General features: G+C 42.3%; 1 protein-coding gene across 8 annotated transcripts in view; it reads right to left on the bottom strand.

Moving 5' to 3' along the window:
- cep63 (centrosomal protein 63) overlaps positions 1 to 27,209 on the bottom strand; it is a 120,243-nt gene that overhangs the window by 63,565 nt on the left and 29,469 nt on the right. For 6 of the 8 annotated variants that reach the window (XM_080184978.1, XM_080184999.1, XM_080184964.1 and 3 more), the window contains exons 6-7: positions 26,063 to 26,176; positions 12,817 to 13,059 (exon numbers count right to left, since the gene is read on the bottom strand). The exons of 1 other annotated variant lie outside the window; for it this stretch is intronic. In XM_080184978.1, the coding sequence (XP_080041104.1) occupies positions 12,817 to 13,059; positions 26,063 to 26,176 (357 nt within the window). The remainder of the gene's footprint in view (positions 1 to 12,816; positions 13,060 to 26,062; positions 26,177 to 27,209) is intronic. One more of the 8 variants, XM_080185007.1, reaches the window with a different exon arrangement.

Genomic DNA, 27,209 nt, shown 5'->3' with positions numbered 1-27,209 from the left:
GTAATATATATGAATGACTTAGAGGAAAATATAATTGGTTTGATTAGTAAGTTTGCAGACGATACAAAGGTTGGTGGATTTGCAGATAGTAGTGAAGACCAACAGAGAATACAGGAGGATACAGATTGGTTGGAGACTTGGGTGGAGAGATGGCAGATGGAGTTTAATCCAGACAAATGTGAGATAATCATTTTGGAAGGTCTAATACAAAAGACCGTAAGATATCTTTGGACATTAAGGAGCAATTTAGCATGGCCAATCCACCTGACCTGCACATCTTCAGACTGTGGAAGGAAACTGCACATAGACAGTCAACCCAGGCTGGAATTGAACCCAGGTTCCTGGTGCTGTGAGGTAGCAGTGCAAACCACTGTGCCACCATGCTTTACATTCAGATATTCCCTTCAACTGCCTGAGCCCTTATCTTGTGCAATCTTTTATGCGGTACCCTATTGAATGCCTTTTGAAAATCCGATACTATTTCAAATATACAGTGCTAGTCATATCTTTTTAAAAAAATTATGGATTATCAAACTTAACTTTCATAAAACCACGTTGGCCATGCCTCGTCATATTGTGGCTAAGTGTCTTGTTATCACATCAGTTCTCTCCTGTTTACATCAATGGGATGAAGTAGAAAAGGTCGAGAGCTTCAAGATTTTAGGTGTCCAGACCATCAACAACCTGTCCTGGTCCTCCATGCTGACACTATAGTTAAGAAAGTCGACCAAAGCCTCTACTTTCTCAGAAGACTAAGGAAAAAAAGCATGTCAGCTACGACCCTCACCAACTTGTACCAACTAGATGCACCATAGCAAGCATTCTTTCTCATTGTATCACAATTTGGTATGGCTGCTGCTCTGCCCAAGACCGCAAGAAACTACAGAAGGTCATCAATGTAGCTCAATCCATCACACAAATCAGCCTTCCATCCACTGACAGTGTCTACATTTCCAGCTGCCTTGGCAAAGCAGCCAGCATAATCAAGGACCCCATGCACCCGGACATATTCTCTTCCATCTTCTTGTCAGGAAAATGTTATTTAACTCTGATGTCATGTACCAGCTGACTTGAGAACAGCTTCTTCCCCACTGCCATCAGACTTTTGAATGGACCTACCTCACATTAAGTTGATCCTTCTCTGCACTCTAGCTATGACTGTGACACTACATTCTGCAATCTCTCCATTCCTTCTCTATGAATGGTATGCTTTTTCTATGTAGCGTGCAAGAATACTTTTCACCGTATACTAATACATGTGACAATAATAAATCAAATCAAATCAAATCATGAATAATTGATTCCAGAATTTTACCGATAAATCTATAATTTTGTTTTGCTTCTCACTGCTTCAATATCAGTTTTAAACTTGCTACCTCTTAATCTACTGGCATCATTCCAAAATTGGAAGATCAATATCAGGGTGTTCACCACCTTTGTCGCCACCTATTTTAAAACCCTGGGGTGTGGGTCATCAGAGCTAGGGAATTTAGCTGCTATCAGTCCTATTAATTATTCCCATAGTTTCCCTTTACTTCTGTAATGAAATACGAAAACATATAGTTATCTTCATCATGACTTAAGAACACTTGGTTATTGTTGTTAATGATAGAATTAACAAAAATAGCAACACTTTCATCAGCAGAAATTAAACTACTTCCTGGACTATAAACAGCTCCACAGAAACAAATTTACCTCCCAAACACCATTTCACTGTTTACTTAATGGCCTTTCCCAGTAACTTACATTATAAATCTTTGCTTTTTGGGTGTTAAAATCTGTGGATTTTATTCCTGGGAAATACTTGTGTGGGGACACAATCTGCCAATGATTACAACAATCCCTCCTACTGACACACTTGAGAAATTTGTCAGGTAAGATATAAACGGGCAGTGGTGAGGGACAGCTAGCAGTTGTGTTGTACCAAGCATGCATTATATTGTGTAAAATAAAAAGCTCATCATGTGAGTAACATATTAATGTGGACAGAAGATTGACTGGCTAACAGGAAACAGAGCTGGCATAAATGGATCTTTTGCTGGTTGACATGAGTGATGCCCTACAGACATCAATGCTGGAGCTTCAACAATGTATATAAACGATGTGGATGGAGGGACTGACTGTATGGTTGCTAAATTTGCTGATGAAACAAAGATAGGTAGGAAAGTAAATTGTGATGAGGACATAAGGAGGCTATACAAAGGGACACACAGGTCATGTGAATGGGCGAATGTCTGGCAAATGGAGTTAATGTGGGTTGCATTGGTGAGGCCACTCTGGAGTATTGCGTACAGTATTTTAGGAAACCTGGTCAGTATGGATGAGTTAGGCTGAAGGGCCTGTTTCTGTGCTGCATATCTTTACGACTCTATTGATCTCCTTATGTAAGGAAAGACGCAAATGTATTAGAAGCAGTTCAGAGAAGGTTTATTAGATTAATACCAGAAACGGGCAGGTTATCTAATAAGGAAAGGTTGGAGAGATTAGATTTATATCCACTAGAGTTTAGAAGAGTAACAGGTGACTTAAGGCAAATCTCTCAGATCCTGAGAGGTATTGACAGGGTGGATGCAGAGAGGATGTTTCCTCCTGTCAAAGAATCTAGAACTAGGGTTCACTGATTAAAAGTAAGGGGTTGTTCATTTAAGACAGAGGCAAGGAGAATTCTCTTCTCAGAGAATTACAAGTCTTTGGAACTTGCTTCATCAAAAAGCAGTGGAAACAGAGTCTTTAAATATCTTTAAGACTGAGCTTGATGGATTCCTGATTGACTAACAAGGGGGTGAAAGGTTATTGGTAATCAGGAGGAATGTGGGGTTAAACTTACAATCAGATCAGCCATGATCTTATTGAGGCTCGAGGGGCTTGGTGGCCTAATCTTGCTCCTGATTTGTATTTTTGTCTGTTCATAGGAAGGAAAAAGTTGAAATAGACCATTCAATCTCTTGAAACAGTTCTGCAATTCAATTAGATCACACCTTAATGGTGTCTGAATGGAGGGTTGTGACAAATGGTGTTCCTCAGGAATCAGTGCTGGAACCTTTTACTGTTCGTGTATGATCTGGAGGAAAATGTAACTGGTTTGATTAGTAAGTTTGCGGACGACACAAAGGTTGGTGGATTTGCAGATACTGATGAGGACCATCAGAGGATGCAGTAGGATATAGAACATAGAACACTACAGCACAAACAGGCCCTTCGGCCCACAAGTTGCGCCGATCACATCAACACCTACCAATCCATAGACCTATCTATAACTCCCAATCCCATTAAATCCCATATACTCATCCAGAAGTCTTTTAAAAGACCCCAGCGAGTTCGCCTCCACCACCACTGATGGCAGCCGATTCCATTCACTCACCACCCTCTGAGTGAAAAACTTACCCCTAACATCACTTCTGTACTTCCCTCCCTGCACCTTAAATCTGTGTCCTCTCGTAACGACCATTTCAACCCAGGGAAATGGCCTCTGAGAATCCACCCTATCTATTCCTCTCAACATTTTATAAACTTCTATCAGGTCGCCTCTCAACCTTCGTCTCTCCAGGGAGAAGAGTCCCAGCTCCCTCAACCTAACTTCATAAGGCATGCCTCCCAGTCCAGGCAACATCCTTGTAAATCTCCTCTGTACCCTTTCAATAGCTTCTACGTCCTTCCTACAGTGAGGCGACCAGAACTGCGCACAGTACTCCAAGTGAGGCCTGACAAGGGTCTTATAAAGTTGCAGCATTACCTCCCGATTCCTAAACTCAATCCCTCGATTAATGAACTCCAGTACACCATACGCCTTCTTGACCACATCCTCCACCTGCGAGGCCGATTTAAGAGTCCTGTGGACCCGGACCCCAAGATCCTTCTGCTCTTCAACACTACTAAGACTCCTGCCCTTGATAGTGTACTCGTTCATCCCGTTGGTCCTGCCAAAATGGACGACTACACATTTATCCGCGTTGAAGTCCATCTGCCACTTCTCCGCCCAGTCCTGCATCCTATTTATGTCCTGCTGCAACTTCTGACATCGTTCCAGGCCATCCACAACACCACCGACCTTGGTGTCATCAGCGAACTTACTAACCCATCCCTCCACTTCCTCATCTAGGTCATTTATGAAAATGACAAACAGCAAGGGTCCTAGAACAGATCCCTGGGGCATTCCACTGGTGACTGACCTCCATGCAGAAAAAGACCCATCCACAACCACTCTCTGCCTTCTGCAGGCAAGCCAGTTCTGGATCCACAAGGCCAAAGCCCCTTGGATCCCATGCCCTCTCACCTTCTCAAGAAGTCTTGGATGGGGGACCTTATCAAACGCCTTGCTGAAGTCCATGTACACCACGTCCACTGCACTTCCTTCGTCAATGTGTTCAGTCACATTTTCGAAGAACTCAACTAGGCTCGAAAGGCACGACCTGCCCTTGACAAAACCATGCTGACTATTTCTGATTATGTCAAACCTCTCCAAATGCTCGTAAATCTTGTCCCTCAGAAGCCTCTCCATCAGCTTACCAACCACTGAGGTCAGACTCACCGGTCGGTAATTTCCCGGGCTGTCCCTGTTCCCTTTCTTGAAAATAGGAACTACATCCGCAATCCTCCAATCTTCCGGAACCTCTCCTGTCTCCATTGACGACACAAAGATCATCGCCAGGGGCTCTGCAATCACTTCCCTCGCCTCCCACAGTATCCTGGGGTACATCCCATCTGGTCCCAGCAACTTATCTATCTTGATAGAATTCAAGAGTTCTAACACATCCTCTTCCTTAATATCCACATACTCAATCTTTTCCATCTGCTGCAAATCCGTAGCAAAATCTCCCAGATCAGTTTCCACTGTGAATACTGAGGCAAAGTACTCATTAAGCACCTCTGCCATTTCTTCTGGTTCCACACAGACCTTTCCCCCTTCACCTTTTATAGGTCCTATCCCTTCTCTTCTCATCCTTTTACTTTTCACATATTTATAGAAGGCCTTGGGATTCTCCTTAATCTTACCCACCAAGGTCTTCTCATGACCCCTTCTGGCTCTCCTAATTTCCCTTTTAAGCTCCTTTCTACAATCCTTATACTCCTCAAGATCCTTAACATCTCCTAGCTCCCTGAACCTTTTGTACACCTTCCTTTTCCTCCTGACTAGGTTCACCACAGCCTTCGTGCACCACGGTTCCCGCGACCTACCAAAACCTCCTTGTCTCATCGGAACGTTGTCATGCAGAGCTCCAGACAAACATTCCTTGAATATCCGCCACCTTCCTTCGGTACTTTTCCCTAAGAACGCCTCCTTCCAGTTTATTTGTCCAAGTAACTTCCTGACGTCTTCGTATTTCCCCTTACTCCAGACAAACACCTTCCTAGCCTGCCTGATCCTATCTCGTTCCAATGCAATTGTGAAGGAGATAGAATTATGATCACCTTATAGTTGCAGACTTGGGCGGAGAGATGGCAGATGGAGTGCAGTCCGGTCAAATGTGAGGTAATGCATTTTGGGAGGTTTAATACAGACAGGAAATAAACAGTAAATGGCAGAACCCTAAAGAATATTGATACGCAAAGGGATCTGGGTATATTGGAACACAGGTCACTGAAAGTGGCAATGCAGGTGGAGAAGGTAGTCAAGGAGGCATATGGCATGCTTGTCTTCATCGGCCAGGGTATTGACTTTAAAAATTGGCAAGTCATGTTGCAGCTTTATAGAACCTTAGTTAGGTCGCACTTGGAATATAGTGTTCAATTCTGGTCACCACACTACTAGAAGGATGTGGAGGCTTTGGAGAGGGTACAGAAAAGATTTACCAGGTTGTTGCCTGGTACAGAGGGCAATAGCCATGAGGCGAGGTTGGAGAAACTTGGTTTGTTCTCACTGGAACAAAAGAGATTGAGGGGCGACCTGGTAGAAGTCTACAAGATTATGAGAGGTATGGACAGCGTGGATAGTTAGAAGCTTTCTCCCAGAGTTAATGAGTCAATTACTAGGGGGCATAGGTTTAAGGTGCGATGGGCAAGGTTTAAAAGAAATGTGTGAGGCAGATATTTTACACATAGTGGGTGCCTGGATATCGTTGCTGGAGGAGGTAGTGGAAGCGGAAACGGTAGTGACTTTTAAGGGGCGTCTTGACAAATACACAAATAGGATGGGAATAGAGGGATATGGTCCCCGGAAGGGTAGGGGATTTTAGTTAAGTCGGGCAGCACGGTCCGTGCTGTAATTTTCTTTGCCCTTTGCTCATAGTTCCACAATCCTGCAGAAAAGTCAACGACTCAGTTTTGAAATTTTCAGCTCACCTCCAGCTACCCCAATATTTTGAGTCAGAAACTTGTCAAGAGAAGAAAGAAGAAAATCAGGAAAGAAAAGAATGAAAAAAAAACAAACAATCTATAACATCATGAAATTTCAGTTGAATATTTTAACAAGATATTGAAACCACACGCGACCAACATGCATAACCCCGGCACCGTTGAAAAAGCCTTGGATCATGAATCTTGAATTGTGCTCTGAAGATTTTAGGTACTTATGACTTATTATAATGAAGGCTGTTCTAATAAAAATAATTCAGACCTAACCATACTGCAGAACATGCTACAAAGTCAGTACTATAAAAGGAAAAAAATACACAAATATTGTGGATATCACAACTCTGCTGCACCAGAAAGTAAGAAGTCTCACAACACCAGGTTAAAGTCTAACCAGCTTATTTGATAGTAATCCCTCAAGCTTTCGGAAACGGTGTTCCTTCGTCAGGTATGTGGAACCTTCAAATAAACTGATTGGACTTTAACTTGGTGTTATGAGACTTCTTACTGTGTTTACCCCAGTCCAACGCCGGCATCTCTACATCATGAGTACCAGAAAGTGACAGAGGCTGCCTGATCAGGAATTACAGACACATACTTCGATGAAACAAGGAGATTTTGAAACTCTTAAGGAGGTACACTCGCAAAACATTTCAAGTTTGTATCTTTTAAAATTTAACTGAACATGCTACATTTGACTTTCACACTCTCAGATCATCTCAAAGCATTCTATAAGATAATAAAGTATACTCACTGTTGTAACATTGAGACAATGCTGCTAATTTACAGCCAGCAAGTTGCCGCAAATAACAACGTGATCACCTATTACATATGTGCTAAGACACCTGGGATAACTCCACCGCTCTTCAAAATAGTGCCATGAGATCTTTAGCATCCATCTATAACAGCAGGTGGGGCATTAGTTAAATGTCACATCCTAAAGATGATACTGCACTCCCTCAATAAATGTACGAAGCACATCAGGCTGGACTTTGTGTTTAAGTCTCTGGAGTGCAATTGGGTGGTAAGGCTGGCACATCAGTGCAATAAGATTCCTGAAGCTAAATACAATGAACACTTTTAAAAAAATTCTCTCTCGATTGCGTGGCTCTTATTGAGTTACACCTCCAATGGCAGCAGAACCTAATGATATTTCATATGAATAAGTACCGATTCAACTGTGCAGGGCACTAAAACCAATGTTACATTTGCGTTCTACAGAAGGTTGAATCAATTGAATGGGTAGAAATAGGTAATTAATGTTCAGGGTGATAGGGATGGTATCGGGGAGAGAATGTACCACAAGCCTACAGATAACCTCACAATGCTCCACTTCTCCAGCTTCCACCCTAAACACGTTAAAGAAGCCGTCCCCTACAGACAAGCCTTCCATATATACAGGATCTGCTCAGATGAGGAGGATCGCAACAGACATCTACAGACACTGAAAGACACCCTCATAAGGACAGGATATGGCACTCGACTCATCGATCGACAGTTCCGACGTGCCACAGCGAAAAACCGCACCGACCTCCACAGAAGACAAACATGGGACACTACAGACAGAGTACCCTTCATCGTCAGTACTTCCTCAGAGCGGAGAAGCTATGACATCATCTCCGGAGCCTTCAACATGTCGTCATGAAGATGAACACCTTGCCAAAGCCATCCCCACACCCCCACTTTGTCTTCAAACAACTGTACAACCTCACACAGACCACTGTCCACAGCAAACTACCCAGCCTTCAGGGGAATATGACACCACACAACCCCACCACAGCAATCTCTGCAAGAATCATTGACACGGATGCCATCATCTCACATGAGAACACCATCCATCAGGTACGTGGTACATATTCTTGTGACTCGACCCACATTGTCCACCTGATACACTGCAGGAAAGGGCGTCCAAAGGCATGGTACACTGGGGAGATCATTCAGACATACAACAATGGATGAATGAGTACCACTCAACAATTACCAGGCAGAAGTGTTCCTTTCCAGTCGGGGAATACTTCAGCAGTCATGGACATTCACAGAACATAGAAAAACTACAGCACAAACAGGCCGATGATATCCATACCTATTAGGCTTTACCTATAACCCTCAATTTTATTAAGTTCCATGCACTCATCCAGAAGTCTCTTGAAAGACCCTATCGAATTTGCCTCCACCACCACTGACGGCAGCCACCACCCCGAGTGAAAAACTTACCCCTGATATCTCCTCTGTACCTACTCCCCAGCACCTTAAACCTGTGCCGTCTTGTAGCAACCACTCCAGCCCTTGGAAAAAGCTTCTGAGAATCCACCCAATCTATACTTCTCAACATCTTATACACTTCTATCAGATCACCTCTCATCCTTCATTTCTCAAAGGAGAAAAGACAGAGCTCCCTCAACCTATCCTCATAAGGCATGTCTCCCAATCCAGGCAACATCCTTGTAAATCTCCTCTGCACCCTTTCACTAGCTTCCACATCCTTCCTGTAATGTGGCGACCAGAACTGAGCACAGTATTCCAAGAGAGGTTTGACTAGGGTCTTATAAAGCTGCAACATTATCTCCCGACTCCTAAACTCAATCCCTCAACTGATGAAGGCCAGTACACCATATGTCTTCTTAACCACATCCTCTAACTGCGAGGCCGATTTAAGGGTCCTATGGGCCCGGACCCCAAGGTCCTTCTGATCCTCTGCACTGCCATGAGTCTTACCCTTGATATTATACTCCTTCATCCCATCTGACCTGCCAAAATGGACCACTACACATTTATCCGGGTTGAAGTCCATCTGCCACTTTTCCGCCCAGCCTTGCATCCTATTCAGACTCTGATTTTCGGGCAAGCGTTCTCCAAGGTGACCTTCACGACACCCGACAACGCAGAATCACTGAGCAGAAACTGATAGCCAAATTCCGCACACGAGGAAGGCCTCAACCAGGATCTTGGGTTCACATCACACTATCTGTAACCCGCACAAATTTCCTGGGCTTGCAAAATCTCACTAACTGTCCTGCCTGGAGATAATACACACCTTTTTAACCTGTGCTTGGCCCTCTGTTCACCCACATTGTCTGTACTTTTAAGACTTGATTATCTGTAAAGACATGCATTCCAACCATTATCTTTTAAATTGAGTTTGTGTCTGTATAGGCTCTCTTTGTGAACACAAATCCTCACGCACCTGACGAAGGAACCTGAGACTCCGAAAGCTAGTGCCAAATAAACCTGTTGGACTTTAACCTGGTGTTGTGAGACTTCTTAATGTGGAGAGAAAACAGGTTCACAATACCAATTTATTGTAAAGATCAGAAAAACAAGGTTCCAGACAGTAGCTGAGTCACATAAATACAAAAGATCCCAGAAGATGTTGAGGGGACACAAGGAAGTTTTTTTTTTACACAGAGAGCAGTAGGTAACTGGAATTTGCTGCCTGAGTTTGTGATAAAGGCAGAGACCCTAAATTCTTTTAAAAACTACCTGGATCTGTACCTTAAGTGTTATCAGCTGTAGGGCTATGGACTGTGTGCAGGAAGGTGGGATTAAAAAAAAACGCCTGGGTGTCCTTGGGCTGGCACAGACAAGATGGGTCTTCTGTGCTATAACCTTTCTATGATTCTATAGTTATAATCAATGCACCTATATGAGTACATTCATCCAGGTAACCCAAGCTGAGAGAGAGGAGAAAGTAAATATCATTCAAGCTACTCTGAATCTGTCTTTACCAAAGACAAAGCTACTGCGAAGATATTCTGAAAGGTGAGGTAGCTGAGACATGGAATGGGCTAAAATTTGATAAAGAAAAAGTATTAGAAAGATTGGTTGTGTTTAAGTCACCAAGACCAAATACGATGCATCTGACTATGTTGAGGAAAGCAAGGGTGGAAATTGCAGAGGTACTGGCTGTAGATAATCCTATACAGATTTGGGATTTTGCATAAGCGAAGAATTAAACAAAGTCAAAATCAACTTATTAAAGGTAAATTGTGATTAATTAACTTAACAGAATTTATTGATGAGTTAACAAAGTGGGTTGATATGGTCCATATAGATTCTAAAGGCATTTTATTAAATGCCAGACAGGCTTGTCAGCAAAGTTACCACTCGTAGAATATAAGGAAATGTCGCAAAATGGATACAAAGTTGGCTGAAGTACGGGAAACAGAGTGTAGTTCTGAGTTGTAGTTCTCCAGTCAAGTCAGAGTCTGGGACCACTCCTTTCCTTCGTATTAATGACTTAGATTTTTTTTTAAATAATTTACAGGATATGGGTGCTGCTGGCTGCCCCAGCATTTATTGCCCATTTCAGGGAGCATTTGAGTCAACCGCCCTGTGTGGATCTGGAGTCACACGTAGACCAGACCAGGTAACAACGGCAGATTTCCTTACCTAAAGGACATCAGTGAGATGGCTTTTTACGACCATCAACAATAATTTCATGGCCATCATTGGACTTTTAATTCGAGATTTTTATTGAATTCAAATATCATCATCTGCTGTGATTTGAACCTGGGTCCCCAGATCTTGCCTGGGGTCTTTGGGTGATTAATCCTGTGACAAAACCATTAAGCCACCACTTCCTCTCCACTTGGATGTGTATTCCACAATTTCAAAATTTGCAGATGGATACAAAGGGTAGGAGGGTGCAGGAACAGACAACCCTTGGGGTACGTTTGCAAAATCACTGAAGGTGGCACAGCAGGTTGACAAGGTTGTTAGAAAGGAAGACAGGATTTTCTACTTTATAAATGGAGGCATAGAAAACAAAAGCAAGCATGTTATGGTGAACCTCTCTTTATAAAAATGTAGTTCACCCTCAACTGGACTGCCACCTCCAATTCTAGTCACTACATTTTAGGATGTGGAGGCTTTAGAATGGGTGCTGAAAGGATCCATGAGAATGATTTCAGGGGTAGAATCATAGGATCTGTAAAATGCATAAAAAGGCCATCCAGCCCATCAATTCTGTACCAACTTTCCAAAGGAGCATCCCATTGGGGCCCTCCCCTCTGCCCCATTCGCGTACCCCGAGCATTTTACCATGGCTACTTCCCCTAATCAACATACCTTTGGACACTAAGGGGAAATTTAGCATGGCCAATCCACCTAACCAGCCTATCCTTGGACTGTGGGACGAAACCGGAGCACCCAGAGGAAACCCACTCAGACACAGGGACAATGTGCAAGCTCCACACAGTCACCCAAAGCTTGAATATCAAACCTGGGTCCCTGGCTGTGAGACAGCAGTGCTAACCACTGTGGAAAGCTTTCCGCTATATGAATACATTAGAGATGCTAAGGTTATTCTCATTAGACATGGTTGACAGAATATTTAATTGAGATGTTCAAAATCCTGCAGGGTCCACTGACAGTATAAGGAAAAAAATCATTTCCATTATGGAAGAATTGGGAACCATGAAAACACAGATTTGGAGTAGCAAAAGCCTACACGAGGATAAGTCTTTTATATACAATCAGTAGTTACGGTCTGGAATGCATTCTCTGACAACATAGAGGAGGCTGATTTAATTGCGGTTCTGAAAAGAAATTGGATAATTATCTGAAAAGATCTGCAATGCCATGGAGAAAGGGAGGGGTGGTGAAATTAGCTCTGCTGCCCTTGAAGAGAACTGGTCTTCTTCTGTACTGTAAACATTCTGTGATTCTTCTAACAGAGGCAGAGTTGGAAAGAACTGAGTTGCAAGTGTTTGTAACTACATGAGGCATACCTTTGTTGTTTGACTTCTGAGTGAAATTTACTTTTTTATTTGAAATATTCTAAACCTTTTAATTAACATTTTAATCCTGATGATTTTAGTTGGTTTATTACAGTAAAAGTTTTTAAAAGTGAAATCTTGTTGATCAGTATTCTTCCCATTGGCTTTGTGCAGATTCCTTTCCGTTTAAAGGTTATTAGTCTCTATGGGAATCATAACAGTTACTGTTCAAACTGTCATTACATCAAGTTACCTTTAGTAATAATCCCATCCTCTAAATTCAACTGAAAAGATTGTCCACATTCATGGTTCTCCTACAACTCCAAAGATTTGGAACATACTTTTTCTTAGCTTTTGTACACATCGTAACAGACAATTTTTGATGGAGCTTCCTTAGCAGCACCAGTACAATAACATTGCAGATGTAGCCTATTCTTAACCTGTCAAACCAGAAAGAAAACCAATTCCCTGTATTATTGCATCTAGTACTGAAACTGCAGTGTCCTATAGCAATTGCATGGACTCAAACCTTCAATCTGTTTGGATCATTGCCATATATCACTGCGATTCCTAGATACACATCCTAATGCTACACAATGGGCATTTTTGCAATAGAAAAAAATGGCCGTTTATTCCATTCTATCCATTGAGCCCTGCTTCAAGATGCTCTGCCTGTCCTAAACCCATACAGAAACACACAAAGATTTCCGCACAGAGGGAGACCTGTGTCAAGTTGCAGTTAAGTATTTAAAACACCAATTTTCCACAAGGGGAAATAGCCTTTTCCCCTATTAAAGCTTAATCCTCCAACCTGTATGAGTTGCTGCAATTGCTGCAGTTCTTCCTGCAAGAATCGTTGTTCCTCTTTAGCACCTTTTAGTTCATCCACTGTCATGTTCAGCCGCTCCATGGTCATGTCATTTGCACAGATTGTGTCATTGGCTCTCTCCAACTGGCTCCTCAGATGCTGTATTTCTGATTGGTTGATTAGCTCAGTCTGTTCAATGAGCTGTTCCCGACCACTGAGCTGAATCTGATATTTTACAGTCTGTTGCTGATGACGGACACAAACAAAAGCACAAACACAGAAACAACGAATCTTCAGAAAAAAACACAGGCAAGACCAAATGTGCATATGGGACTGAAACTAAACCAGCTGGGTAATTAAAATAATTACTACATTCAGATCAAATCACACAGTGTTCCATACAGTCAGCCAGCCCACTTCATTTAGAATGTTCATCCTGGAAAAGTCGCGCAGCGAGAATCCATTAAACAAAACTGGGAATAATGAGCTGAGAATCTATCTCCAAAAAAGAAGGAAATCATGTCCTTTTTTGCGCAACCAAATGTTAAAATTAAAAATACATGAAACTAATTGAACAGTGAGCAGCAATGCAGATGTTTGAACATCTGTTCATGTTCATAGCTCTTTGTTAGCAGATGTCAGTCTGATCCTGGTCATAGCACACCAGTTTCCAGGTTTCAGTGTTAAGTGAACTTGTACCTTTTTGATAAGCACAAAAAACTCGAGCGTTCTTTGGCAAATGGCCTCCCTGGCATTTACTCAGAACTCAGAATTCCCATCCCCATAACCCTACACATCTATCCTGCTAATCCCCCTGACACTAAGGGGCAATTTAACATGGCCAATCCCCCTACCCTGCACATCTTTGGACCGTGGGAGGAAACTGGAGCACTGGGAGGAAATCCATGCAGATACAGGCAGAACGTGCAAACTACACACAGACAGTGACTCGAGGCTGGAATTGAACCTGGGTCCCTGGCACTGTGAAGCAGCAGTATTAACTACTAGATTTAATTTAAATAAAGCAATATTGATCATTTATAACTGTCCCTCACAAAATTGGTGCAAATACAAGTAGTGGTACTGCTTGTTTCGATCGGAAGAGGTTCCATAGAATAACTAGACAGCTTAATATAACACAGATTTTCATTTGACTTTCCAAGATTCCTACATTGACAGATGGGAATAAAGTGTTGGTGACCTAAGTAGTCTGTAGGGCTGAGCACAAGAAACATCCTTGCATGCTTATACTCCGCCAACAACTTTAAGCTCCTAATCTTTGCTTTTTTCATTGTATGGAACTCTGCTCACTTTCATCATTGGACTCATCTTGTCATTTGGACCGTACTTTCTGCTGCACTACAATTCATACCTTGGCTGCGGAAATTCTCTGCACTTAATTCATTGCTATTTAAGGTAATCTGTTGCAGTCTAGTGTCCAGTCGATTTCCTAATGCTGTTACTTGCTAATTAACAGCAGGGCTGGCTTCTCAGTTGTACTCAGGCGCAGTGTTTTGTCCTGGAAAGAAGTCTGGGTTTTTTTTCCCCAGGAAGTTAATTTTTCCATTTGCTTCTGAATTTCACTGTGATATACACCTGCGCTATTGCTTTCTACTCCCTGCTTCTATTCCAATATCTGACCTGCTTTTGTGCAGGGAACTTTTCACTCGAGTTAGATCTGTTCTCGATTCTGCTCCCTGAATTGATTTTTTTCTGTACTGCTGCTTTCTGCCTCCTGTGACTGCTTGCTTACTCCATTCACCCTCTATCATATTTCTGGATTGAATAAGCTACTTAAGTTCCAGCTGTTACTGCTGATTCATCTCCTTACAGATTCTCCTGAGACCAGCTTCTTCAACTGCACCCACGTTCACGAAGACAAGCCTCGATTTTAAAACTCTTATCTTTGCTTTCAAATGCCTCCACTTCTTCACATGGCCCTGTTGCACCAGTCTATAACTCTTCAAAACATCCATGTTCCTCCACCTCTGACCTTGAGCATCCTCAGTTTTATTCACTCCCATGAGCCTGGGCTCTAAAGCTTTGGAATTCTCTGCCTTGGTGCCTCTCTTTCCTCCATTAAGGCGCTCCTTAAAACTTACCTCTTCTGATCATCTGGCTTAATGTTTTATGTGGCTACATTTTGATGCATTGCATTTTTCATTTCACATACAATACCAGTTACGTCCGTTTTTTCCCTCTTGGTCCTGTTCAAATCCTTCTCCCCTAACCTCATTCTTCTCATCTAGTCATGCCAGTCTTCATTTTTCCCTTTGTCGGTAATTTGCCACCCTAATCCTTAGCCAAGTCCACCACCAGTTCCCATGTCTCCCTAATCTCCTGCTGCCATCCAAGGCTTGAATCTCCATTGAACTGTTTAATAAGCAGGGAGAAATATTTTCCGAGCTGACTGGTGGCCAGGTTAAAATTGATTGGCCAAAGAATCAGAAACGCAGCGGGACCTGGGGGTGCAAGTGCACAAGTCTTTGAAGGTTGCAGTACAAGGGGAGAAGGCTGTGAAGAAAGCTGATGGTATGTTAGCCTTTATAGGAAGGGGTATAGAGTATAAGAGCTGGAGTCTAATGTTGCAGTTATATAGAACGTTGGTTAGGCCGCATTTGGAGTACTGCGTCCAGTTCTGGTCGCCTTACTACCGGAAGGATGTGGAGACTCTGGAGAGAGTGCAGGGGTGGTTTACCAGAATGTTGCCTGGTATGGATTATGAGAAAGATTGAGCAAATTGGGGCTATTTTCCCTTGAAAGACGGCAACTGAGGGAAGATCTAATAGAGGTATATAAGATTATGAAGGGTATAGATAGAGTAAACAGTGGTAAGCTATTTCCTATGTTAGAGACACACAGTACGAGGGGCCACGGGCTTAGGGTGAGGGGGAGAGGTATAAACAGATATTAGAGGGAGGTTTTTCACACAGAGGGTAGTGGGGGTATGGAATGCTCTGCCAAGCAAGGTGGTGGAGGCAGGCACGCTGGAGTTGTTTTAGGAGATTGTTGTAAATAAGGTTCATTAGCATTGGGACGTCCCTGGTAATGTATAAGGATGTGGAATGATAATGTTTTTCTCTTTTAATTCACAGGTTTTAAGTCAGTCCGCCTTGTTGTCCAGCGAGGAGCATACATGCGATGGGTCGTACTAGGGCTGCTCTAGGATGTTCGAGAATAGCCTAGTGCTTCATGTTGTTAGTGTGCGCTTAAACTGGACCAGATGCTGGGCAACATGACAGCTCAGTGACTATCACTGTTTGCTGTGCAGACACATGGATTTGGGCCAGCGTCTGTGGGAGTTTGCGCATTCTCCCCGTGCTTGCGTGGGTTTTCTCCGGGTGCTCCAGTTTTCTCCCACACCCCAAAGATGTGCTATTAGGCTGATTGGCAGGAATAAATTGTCCCTAAACTAGTTTCCCTCAATGTGGAATGCCATAAGCATAGATGAGGGTCATGGGTGGAAGGGGGACTGGTAATGTTAGAATGGCGGCGCGGGCTCGTTGGGCCGAAGGGCCTGTTTCCCGGGCTGTTTTTGTTCTTTGTTCAGAAGTGAGATGAGGTCTTTTTCCCCACAATGATCTGGGATGCACTACTTGAAATGGTGGCGGCAACAGATTCAATAGTAATTTTCAGAAGGGAATTGGATATAGTCACTTGAAGGGTTGCAGGGAAGTGGGGAAATAATTTTTTAAAAATCAGCGAGTGGGACGAATTGACTAGCTGTCTCAAAGAATGGTCTCCTTCTTACTGTATGATTCAATGACACTAATGAATCGAATTGTAAATCAAACTGTCAGTGGTGACAATGTAGACCCTCAGTTTTGTACCTCTCTGCTCCTCAGTCTGTACAGGCAATGTTTAAAAATTGATATTGTTTCAAATTTACAATGTCAGTTATAAGTTTACAATGCCATGTCAGACCTAGCCCTTCACTACATATGGATCCCCCGTGGTCTTCACTCACACTGGACCCCACCTGCAAATGACTCCCCCACCATCTGCCATTCGTCAGCACACTGGCCCAATTGATTTAAAATCCCATTACCTAACTACAGGAAGGATTTGATTGCATGAGAGGGGTCACAAAGGAGATTCACCAAATGTCGCCTGCAGTGGAGCTTTTGAGCTATGAGGAGAGGCAGGACAAGCTCAGATAGTCTTCTCTGCTCTAGAGAAAACAGAGAGGGTACATGATTGAGGTGTATAGGATTATGAGAGATATAGATGTATATAAGAAGCAGCTGTTCTCCTTGACTGAGAGATCAATCAAAAGGGGGCATAGCTTTAGAGTGAGGGGCAGGAGATTCAGGGGAGGATTTGAGAAAAAGTTTTTTCACTTAGAGGGTGGTGAGAATCCAAGTTGCACTGCCTGGGAAAATGGTGAAGGCGGGAAACCTTGCAGCCTTTACAAAATATTTGGATGAGCACTTCAAATATTATAACATTCAAAGATATGGAACAAGTGCTGGGAAATGGGATTAGCACGACTTTAGTGGCAGTTTTTGTTAGTGTAAACTCAACGGGCCGAAGAACCTTTTCTGAGCTATAGACTCTTAAGATTTGATGATTTTTAGACCAGTATATGAAGAAACCATCTAGGGAACATGCTATCCTAGATTTGGAATTGCATAATGAGAAGGGGTTCATTAATAATCTTACAAAAGAGTGACAATAACATGACAGAATTCTTCATTAGGATGTAAAGTGAAGTCGTGCAATCCGAAACTAGGAACCTGAATCTAAATAAAGGAAACTACAAAGGTATGAGGAAAGAGTTGGTTAAGATAGATTGGGAAACTTCATTAAGATCCATCACGGTAGATAAGCAATGGATCTCAATAAATAAGCATTTAAGGATCCAATGTCCGCAATGCAACAGTTATGCATTCGTTTCTGGCACAAAAACACAAAGTATAAAATGGACCAACCATGACTAACAAAAAGAATTACATCCAAAGAGGAGTCATATAAGTTCCTAGAAAAAGTGCTATGCCTGAAGATTGGGAGCAGTTTAGGATTCAAAGGAAGATCAAGATATTGATTAAGAAGGGAAAAATAGAGTATGAGCATGATGTTGCAAGAAATATAAAAACGGAGAGTAAAATCATCTATAGGTATGGAAAAAAATTAGTTAAGACAAATATAAGAACATAAGGACATAAGAAATAGGAGCAGGAGTAGGCCATCTAGCCCTTCGAGCCTGCCCCGCCATTCAGTAAGATCATGGCTGATCTGTCGTGGCTCAGTTCCACTTTCCCGCCCTCTCCCCATAACCCTTAATCCCCTCTCTTATCAAAAACCCATCAACCCGCGTCTTAAAAATATTTAGCGAGGCAGCCTCCACCACTTCAACGGGCAGAGAATTCCAGAGATTCACCACCCTTTGAGTGAAGAAGTTCCTCCTCAACTCCGTTCTAAACCGCCCCCCCTTTATCTTGAGGCTGTGCCCCCTAGTCCTACTGTCTTTTTTGAGCGGGAAGAGTCTCTCCATCTCTATCCTATCCATCCCATTCATCATCTTATACATCTTAATGAGATCTCCCCTCATTCTTCTAAACTCTAACGAGTACAAGCCTAGTTTATTCAGTCTCTCCTCATAGCTCAACCCCCTCAACTCTGGTATCAGCCTAGTAAACCTCCTCTGCACTCCCTCCAAGGCCAAAATATCTTTGCGCAGGTGCGGTGCCCAAAACTGCACACAGTACTCCAGCTGCGGCCTCACCAATGCCCTATACAGCTGCAGCAAGACCTCCCTACTTTTATATTCAATCCCCCTCGCTATGAAGGCCAGCATCCCATTCGCCTTCCTGACCACCTGCTGCACCTGCAAGCTGGGGTTTTGCGACTCATGCACAAGGACCCCGAGGTCCCTCTGCACCGTCGCCTGCTGCAGTTTTTCGCCACGTAAGTAATAGTCCTTCCTACCATTATTCCTACCAAAGTGGACCACCTCACACTTGCCAACATTAAATTCCATTTGCCATTTCCTGGCCCATTCGCCCAGCCTATCTAGATCCTTCTGCAGACTCTCCACACCCTCCGCACAATTTGCCGTTCCCCCAATCTTGGTGTCATCAGCAAATTTCGACACCCTACACTCGGTTCCCTCCTCCAGATCATCTATATAAATGGTAAAAAGCTGAGGCCCCAGCACCGACCCCTGGGGCACTCCACTAGTCACAAATATATAAGAACATAAGAAATAGGAGCAGGAGTAGGCCATCTCGCCCCTTGAGCCTGCCCTGCCATTCAATAAAATCATGGCTGATTTGAAGTGGATCCAACTGCCAGGTCCTCACCCACTCACTCAGCCTATCCAAATCTCTCTGCAGACTTTCCGCGTCCTCCACGCAATTCACTTTTCCACTCATCTTCGTGTCATCAGCAAAGTTTGTTGCCCTACACTCAGCCCCCTCCTCCAGATCATCTATGTATATGGTAAATAGTTGAGGCCCCAGCACCGATCTCTGCGGCTCGCCACTAGTCACCAACTGCCAACCAGAAAAACACCCATTTATTCCAACTCTCTGTTTCCTGTTAGCCAATCCTCAATCCACGCTAACACTTTACCCCCAACTCCATGTACTCTAACCTTCTGCAGCAACCTTCTGTGAGGACCTTATCGAACGCCTTCTGGAAATCTAAAAACACCATATCCACCAGTTCCCCTCTGTCTACCGCGCTAGTCACATCTTCATAAAAATCCAGTAAGTTCGTCAAACACAACTTTCTCTTCATAAACCCATGCTGCGTCTGCTTGATCGAACCGTTCTTTTCCAGGTGTCCTGCTGTTTCTTCTTTAATGATGGATTCTAGCATTTTCCCAACTACATTGTTAAGCTCACTGGCCTGTAGGTACCCGCCTTTTGTCTACTACCTTTTTTAAACAGCGGCGTAACAGTAGCTGTTTTCCAATCAGCCGGCACTTCCCCAGAGTCCAGTGAATTTTGATAAATAACTACTAACACATCTGCTATTACTTCTGCCATTTCTTTCAGTACCCTGGGATGAATTCCATCTGGTCCCGGGGACTTGTCTACCTTTAGTCCCATTAGCCTACCTCTCGAGTAGCAGTAATTGTATTAAGGACCTCATCTCCTACCAACCCTCTATCTTTAATATTCAGTAAGCTATTTGTGCCCTCCACCATGAAGACCAACACAAAAAACTTATTTAAAGTCTCAGCCATTTCCTCGTTTCCCACCATTAAATCCCCCCATCTCGTTCTCCAAGGGTCCAACATTCACTCTAGCCACTCTCTTCCTCTTTATATATTTGTAAAAACTTTTACTATCATTTTTTATATTTAGAGCTAATTTAGTTTCATACTCTATCTTTCCTTTATCATTCTTTGTTGTTGTTTAAATCTTTCCCAATATTCTTGCTCTGTACGCATCAGTTTTTAATTTAATACTTTCCTTTATTTCCTTCGTTATCCACAGCTATATCCCTTATAGTTCAAAACAGAAGAATTTATAATCGAGGACAAGGAAGTAGCAGAACTATTTTAGTTCTACCTTCACTGAAGAAGACACGATTAACTTCTCAGAAATGCTGAGGAGTCATGAGTCTAGTGAGGAAGAAAATCAGTATTGCTAGAAAAATACTGCTGGAGAAACTAATGGACTGAAAGCCGATAAATCTCCAGGGCCTGATAATCTATATTCTAAGTATGTAAATAATAGATGCATTGGTTGTCATTTTCCAAAGTTCTGTAGATTCTGGAACAGTCCCAGCAGTCTGGACAACGGCAAATGTGATCCGCTATTTAAAAAAGGGAAGGAGAAAATAGAATTACAGACCGGTTAGCCTAATATTAGTAGTAGGGAAAATGCTAGAGTCTATTATGAAGGATGCGCTAACAGAACATTTAGAAAATATCAAAGGAATGAGACAAATTCAACGCAGGTTTATGGACAGGAAGTCATGTTTGAAAAACTTACTGGAGTGTTTGAGGATGCAAGTAGCAGAATAGATAAGGGAAAACCAGATTCAGTATATTAGAGCAAGAGGCTTAGACTGGGTAGAATTTGTCAGGTGCATACAAAAGGGTTTCTTGAAACAAAATGTGGATAGTCTAACCAAAATACTGAACCTTGTATTGGCAAATGAGACTAGCCAGGTGACTGACCTTTCATTGCGACAGCATTTTGTAAACACTGATCACAACTCCTTAAGTTTTAACATACTACTAATAAGGATAAGTCAGGACTGTGCGAGAAGGTTCTAAATTGGAGGAGGGCAAACTATGACAGTAGCTGGGAGCTAGGGAGAGTTAATTGGGAGCAGCTGATATTGGGCAATTGTTTAAAAAAGGAGATAGACAAAAGGCAGGCAACTATAGGTAAGTTAGCTTAACTTCTATAGTAGGGAAAATGCTTGAATCTATCATCAAGGAAGAAATAGTGAAGCATCTGGATGTAAGTTGTCCCATTGGTAAGACGCAGCACGGGTTCACGAAGGGAAGGTCATGTTTGACTAATCCAGTGGAATTCTTTGAGAACATTACACGTGCACTGGACCATGGGGAATCTGTAGATGTGGCGTATCTCGATTTCCAGAAGGCATTTGACAAGGTGTTGCACTAAAGACTGCTACATAAGATAAAGGTACAAGTGTTACAGGTAATGTATTGACATGGATAGAGGATTCGTTTACGAACAGAAAGCAAGGGGTGGGGGTAAATGGGTGGTTTTCTGGTTGGCGATCAGTGACTAGTGGTGTGCCTCAGGGATCAGTGTTGGGACCACAACTGTTTACAATTTACATAGCTGATTTGGAGTTGGGGACCAAGTGTAGTATGTCAAAATTCACAAATGACACTAAAATCAGCGACACAGCAAAGCGTGTAGAGGATGCTGAAAATTTGCAAAGGGATATAGAAAGTCCAAGTGAGTGGGCGAGGTCTGGTACATGGAGTACAATGTTAGTAAATGTGAGGTCATCCATTTTGGTAGGAACAGCAGCAAAATGGACTATTATTTAAATGGTAAAAAATAGCAGCATGCTGCTGTGCAGAGAGACCTTGGTATCCTTGACTAGGTTGATTCCGGAGTTGAGAGGGCTGGTTTATGAGGAGAGGCTGAGCAGACTGGGGCTATACTCACTGGAATTCAGATGAATGAGGGGAGATCTTACAGAAACATAAGATTATGAAGGGAATAGATAAGATAAAAGCAGGGAAGTTGTTTCCACTGGCAGGTGAAACAAAAGCTACAGGGCATAGCCTCAAAATATGGGAAAGCAGATTTAGGACTGAGTTGAGAAGGAACTTCTACACAGAAGGGTTGTGAATCTGTGGAATTCCCTGTCCATTGAAGCAGTTGAGGCTACCTCATTGAATGTTGTTAAGGCAAGGATAGATAAATTTTTGAACAGTAAAGGAATTAAGGGTTATGATGAGTGGGCAGGTAAGTGGAGCTGAGTCCACAAAAAGATCAGCCACGATCTTATTGAATGGCAGAGCAGGCTCAAGGGGCCAGATGGCCTACTCCTGCTCCTAATTCTTACGTTCTAAGGTTCTAACTCCACACTTGACAAATGGAAGTTGTATAAAGACCTATTGGTCAGTGTCCAAGACTGGCATGTTCCAGTAAGATGGAAGGACATGGATCTTTACGTATGGAATCCTTGGATAACAAGGGAGGTTGTAGATTTAGTCAAAAGGAGAAAAAGAAGCGTATGTCAGGTGTAGGAAGCTAAAAATCGGACAGGGTCCGTGAAGAATATAAAGAAAGCAGGAAAGAACTCAAGCAGGAAATTAGGAAAGCAAGCAGGGACCATGAAATGACCTTGGCAAGTAGGGTTAAGGAGAATCCCAAGGCATTTTATACATACATTAAAAGCAAGAGGATAACTAGGGAGGGGATAGGGCTACTCAACGCTAAAGGAGGGAACTTGTGCTTGAAGGCAAAAGATGTGGGCGAGATCCTAAAAGAATACTTTGCGTCAGTATTCACCAAGAAGGACAAGGAAGAGAGTGAAATTAGTGTGGAGCATGTTAATATGCTGAAACATTTTGAGTTCAAGAAAGTAGTAGTGTTGGGTCTCTTGAACATCATTAAGGTGGATAAGTCCCCAGGGTCCAATGGAATTTACCCCAGGTTATTGAGAAAGGCAAGAGAGGAGATTGCTGGGGCCCTGACAAAGAACTTTGTAGCCTTGCTAGCCACTGGAGAGGTCCCAGAGGCAAGTAGCTAATGTTATTCCTCTGTGCAAAAAAGTAAAAAAGGATAATCCAGGAAATTATAGACTCACATTCTGAGTCTCACATTGGTGGTTTGGAAGCTATTGGAGAGGATTCTTAGGAATAAGATTTACACACATTTAGAAAAGCATGGTCTAATTAAGAGAAGTCAGCATGGCTTTGTACAGGGCATGTCATGCCTTACTAACTCGATTGATTTTTTTCAAGGTGGTGATGAAGGTGATCAATGAGAGTAGAGCAGTGGATGTGGTCTACGTAGATTTTAGTAAGGCTTTCAACCAGGTTTTGTGTCTTCCAGAATATTCTGGGCCTTCTCTGTTGACTCTTCTTTGCTTTTCTAAATGAGGCTTTGAGTTAAAAGCTATGAGCTGTGATAGGTGGCAGTTGCTGTTCCCAGCTGTCGCACTGCCCCCTTTTACACCCGTGATGATATATCAATATTTCCCCCAATAGGATCGGTCGTAGGTTGCCAAAACCATTGGATTTAAGCTTAATAGATTCTTGGTATCTAAGTGCCTAATTAAAATTGATAGCCTGAATTCAAATAATTCAAAAGCTTGAAAGCCTATTGCCTTGGTAACGTTGCTACTTGGCGTTCCGATGCAAGTGCTTCATTTTGAGCACTCTTCACATACTTGCATTTTTTTTTTAACTTTCTAAACACAAAAAAAGTACCACCTTTTAAAAGGATCGTGTAATGCTTTTCCCTAACATTTTACAATTTTACAAACATCAATCTACTCTACTCAACTTCGCAACACAAAGATAGATGGAATTGTGAATAGAGTAAAAGATTGTCAAAAGATACAGCAGGATAAAGAATAGTTGCAGATATGGGCAAAGAACTGGCAGGTGGAGTTTAATCCGGGCAAGTGTGAGGTGCTGCATTTTTGGAGATTAAATATTAAGGGTAAATATACAATTAATCCTGAACAGCACTGATATACAGAGGGATCCTGAGATTCAAGTCCATAGCTCTCAGAAAGTGGCCACACAAGTAGATAGCGTGGTAAAGAACGAATATGATATACTTGTCTTTGTTGGTCCGGGTACGGAGTACAAGAGTCAGAATTTCATGTCGCAGTTTATAAAATTTTGGTTTGGCCATACTTGGAATGTTGCATTCAATTCTGGTTGCCACATTCTAGGAAGAATATGGAGGTGTTGGAAAGGGTGCAGAAGGGGTTTACCAGGATCCTGCCTGATTAGAGATACCTGATATAGGTCTATAAAATTATGAGACACATAGATAGCATTGTCAGTCAAAATATATTTCCTGGAGTTCAAAGGTTGAATATTAGGGGGAATGCACTTGAGACGAGAGGGAGAAATGTTCAAAGGAGATGTGACAGACAATTTTTTTTTTACACAGATTGGTAGGTGTCAGGAACACGCTGCCAGGGCTGGTGGTGCGGATGAATACGGTAGGTGCGTATAAGGGGCTTTTAGATGTGCACAAGAATATGCAAAGAATACAGGGATCTGGACAAAGAGCAGGCAGAAGGGATTAATTTAATTTGGCGCCATGTTCAGCACATTATCGTGGGCCAAAGGGCCTATTCCTGTGCTGACTGGTTTATGTTCTATGTATGTGGATTTTCAGAAAGGTTTTGATAAAGAACAATATTAGAGGTTAGTGTGCAAAATTAAAGTACGCGGGATTAGGGGTAATATATTGGCATGGACTGAGAATTGGTTAGCAAACAGGAAATAGGAAGTAGGAATAAATGGGCCTTTTTCAGAGTCACAGGCAGTGGGTGACTAGCAGAGTACCATAAGGATGAGTGCTTGGGCCCCAACTATTCACAATATACATCAATGATTTGAGTGAAGAAACCAGATGTAATATTTTCAAATTTGCCACTGATTCAAAACTTGGTGGAAATGAGAGTGGTGAGGAAGATATTAAGGCACTTCAAGGCAATTTAAACAAGTTGAGTGGCAGATGCAGTAATACAGACAAATATGAAGTTACCCACTTCAATAGGAAAAACAGAATGGCAAGAGTATTATTTAATCAGGAAATGTTTACATACAAAAGAAACCTGGGTGTCCTTACACACCAATCACTGAAAGCAAGCATGCAGGTGCAACAAACAGTTACGAAGACCAATGCTATGTTGGCATTTATTGCAAGAGGACTTGAGTACAGAAGCAAGTTGTACTGGGCCATGGTGAGATCACACCTGGAGTACGTGTTTCAGTTTTGATCTCCTTATCCAAGAAAGGACATGCTTGCCATCGAGGAAGTACAACAAAGACTGGTAACTAGAACAACAGGATTATTGTATGTGGAGAGATTGGTTTGACTAGGACTGTATTCACTGGAGTTTAAAAGAATGAGAGGACATATCGTAGAAACATATATAGTTCTGACAAGGCAAGGATGGCGTTTCCTCTGGCTGGGTGAACAAGCAGTGAACCTGTGGAATTCTCTACTGCAGAAGGTTGTGGAGGCCAAGACACTGAATACATTTAAGAAGGAACTCAACTCCAAAGGTGTCAAGGGATATGAGGAAAGTGCGAGAGTATGGCAATGAGATAGAGAATTAGTCAAGGTAATGCTGACTAGCACAGCAAGCTCGAAGCACCAAATGGCCTTTTCCTATCTTTTATGTTTCTGTGTTAAAGTATTAAATTGACCACTTTCCAGAACATCAGAGAAGACACACATAGGTTAACGTACTCACCTTTTATGACAAGTGTTTCAAGCCCTAAGATGCACTATCATATCACTTGACAGTCAGGAGTAAACATAACTCACAATCAAAAGAGATAATAGGGTCCAATTATTGGAAAGGTCCATGACAATGAACTCAAGAGTGTATCTCATGCTGACCAAAAATTTGTAACAGTCCCTCAATCTGCGTATTATTGCGCAGTGTTGTAGGGCACCTCAATGGTTACCAATCCTGCGATAGCCACCACCAACAAATGAGCAGCAAATCCAGCAAACAGAATATATAATGTCCAAATTTACATTGCATGTGTATAAGATGTATTGGATGCTTCGAGCCATTTCCTGATCAAGTGATGTACCTGAATGGCTTTACACTGCTCTGCCAACAGCTTTCTCTCTGCATCCAGCGATGCCACATGCTGTTGATAATAGAGCCTCTGTTTCTCCCAGTCCAGTGATTTTTCTCGAAACTCCTAAAATCATAAATAGCTTTAGTGAGATCCAGTAAATAAGAAAAAGAATCCCAGAATGTAAAGAACCCACAGAAACAATGGGGTGGGGATGGAGGGAGGTGGTGTCTGCGGGAGAGATGTTTTATTTTACTTTTTATTCTGTTAGATCAGGGTGACCTTTTTGAAACAGAAAAATGTTGCCCAAAACAATATACTAGACCCTGAAAATATTATTTCTTCAGCATTTTTGAAGCATTGCTAAATAGTTGTTAAAGCTTGAAATGTTCAATTTTGACACTCCTGGAGGTGCCATCTTTAGAATGATGTTAAATCAAGGACCCATGTCTCAAAAGGAAACAATAAATCCCTTGGCATTATCTGAAGGGGTTTTCACTGATATGCTTTGACCAGTATCATAAAAACATAATTTTATGACCATCACCACATTGCTATTTGTGGGATCTTCCTGTATGTAAATCAGTTGCTGAATTTCCTATGTTGCAACAGTTTATTTATAGCAGAACTTTATAATGTTTCAAAAGTATTTCAATCACACAAAGGGAGGCAGGAAAACACCCTGGTCAAAGCCCATGCTGTTAGCACGAATCTGATCCACACTGACCGTCCAACCAACTGAGCCAACCAGCTCCCCAAGGAGTTCAGGTTGCATTTGCAACAGATGACTTTACAAGCATGTTGTAGCCTACAGCTGTGGATAGTATTAGCTGACAAATTTCTTTACATTGCATGAGTGACCAGGAATCTTTCCCACTCTTAGTCTTCCTGGATATTGAAAGGGTTCAGAACTTGATAATTAAAAGGGTTAATAATGACACCAATTTAAAATCACATAAACTGCTGTTAAACTCAATCACACTGGAAAACCAGAGACTTTGATTCTAAACAGATCCAGATAAGTGTTACAAGGGAGGTCTCAGTCACACAACCTACATACAAGACCTCCATTGAATATGCACAACTGCAGCTTGTTAATATCTGTTCTAACAAAGGACAACGAACATAGGAGGACATAAGTAGTTGAAATACCGCTGGT

Source organism: Carcharhinus amblyrhynchos, chromosome 3 (assembly GCF_965287045.1).
Source record: "Carcharhinus amblyrhynchos chromosome 3, sCarAmb.v2.hapA, whole genome shotgun sequence".
In the NCBI taxonomy this organism is placed as follows: Eukaryota; Metazoa; Chordata; class Chondrichthyes; order Carcharhiniformes; family Carcharhinidae; genus Carcharhinus; species Carcharhinus amblyrhynchos.
The sequence above is the reverse complement of the archived record's forward strand: the minus strand, read 5'-3'. Positions and strand labels throughout refer to the sequence as shown.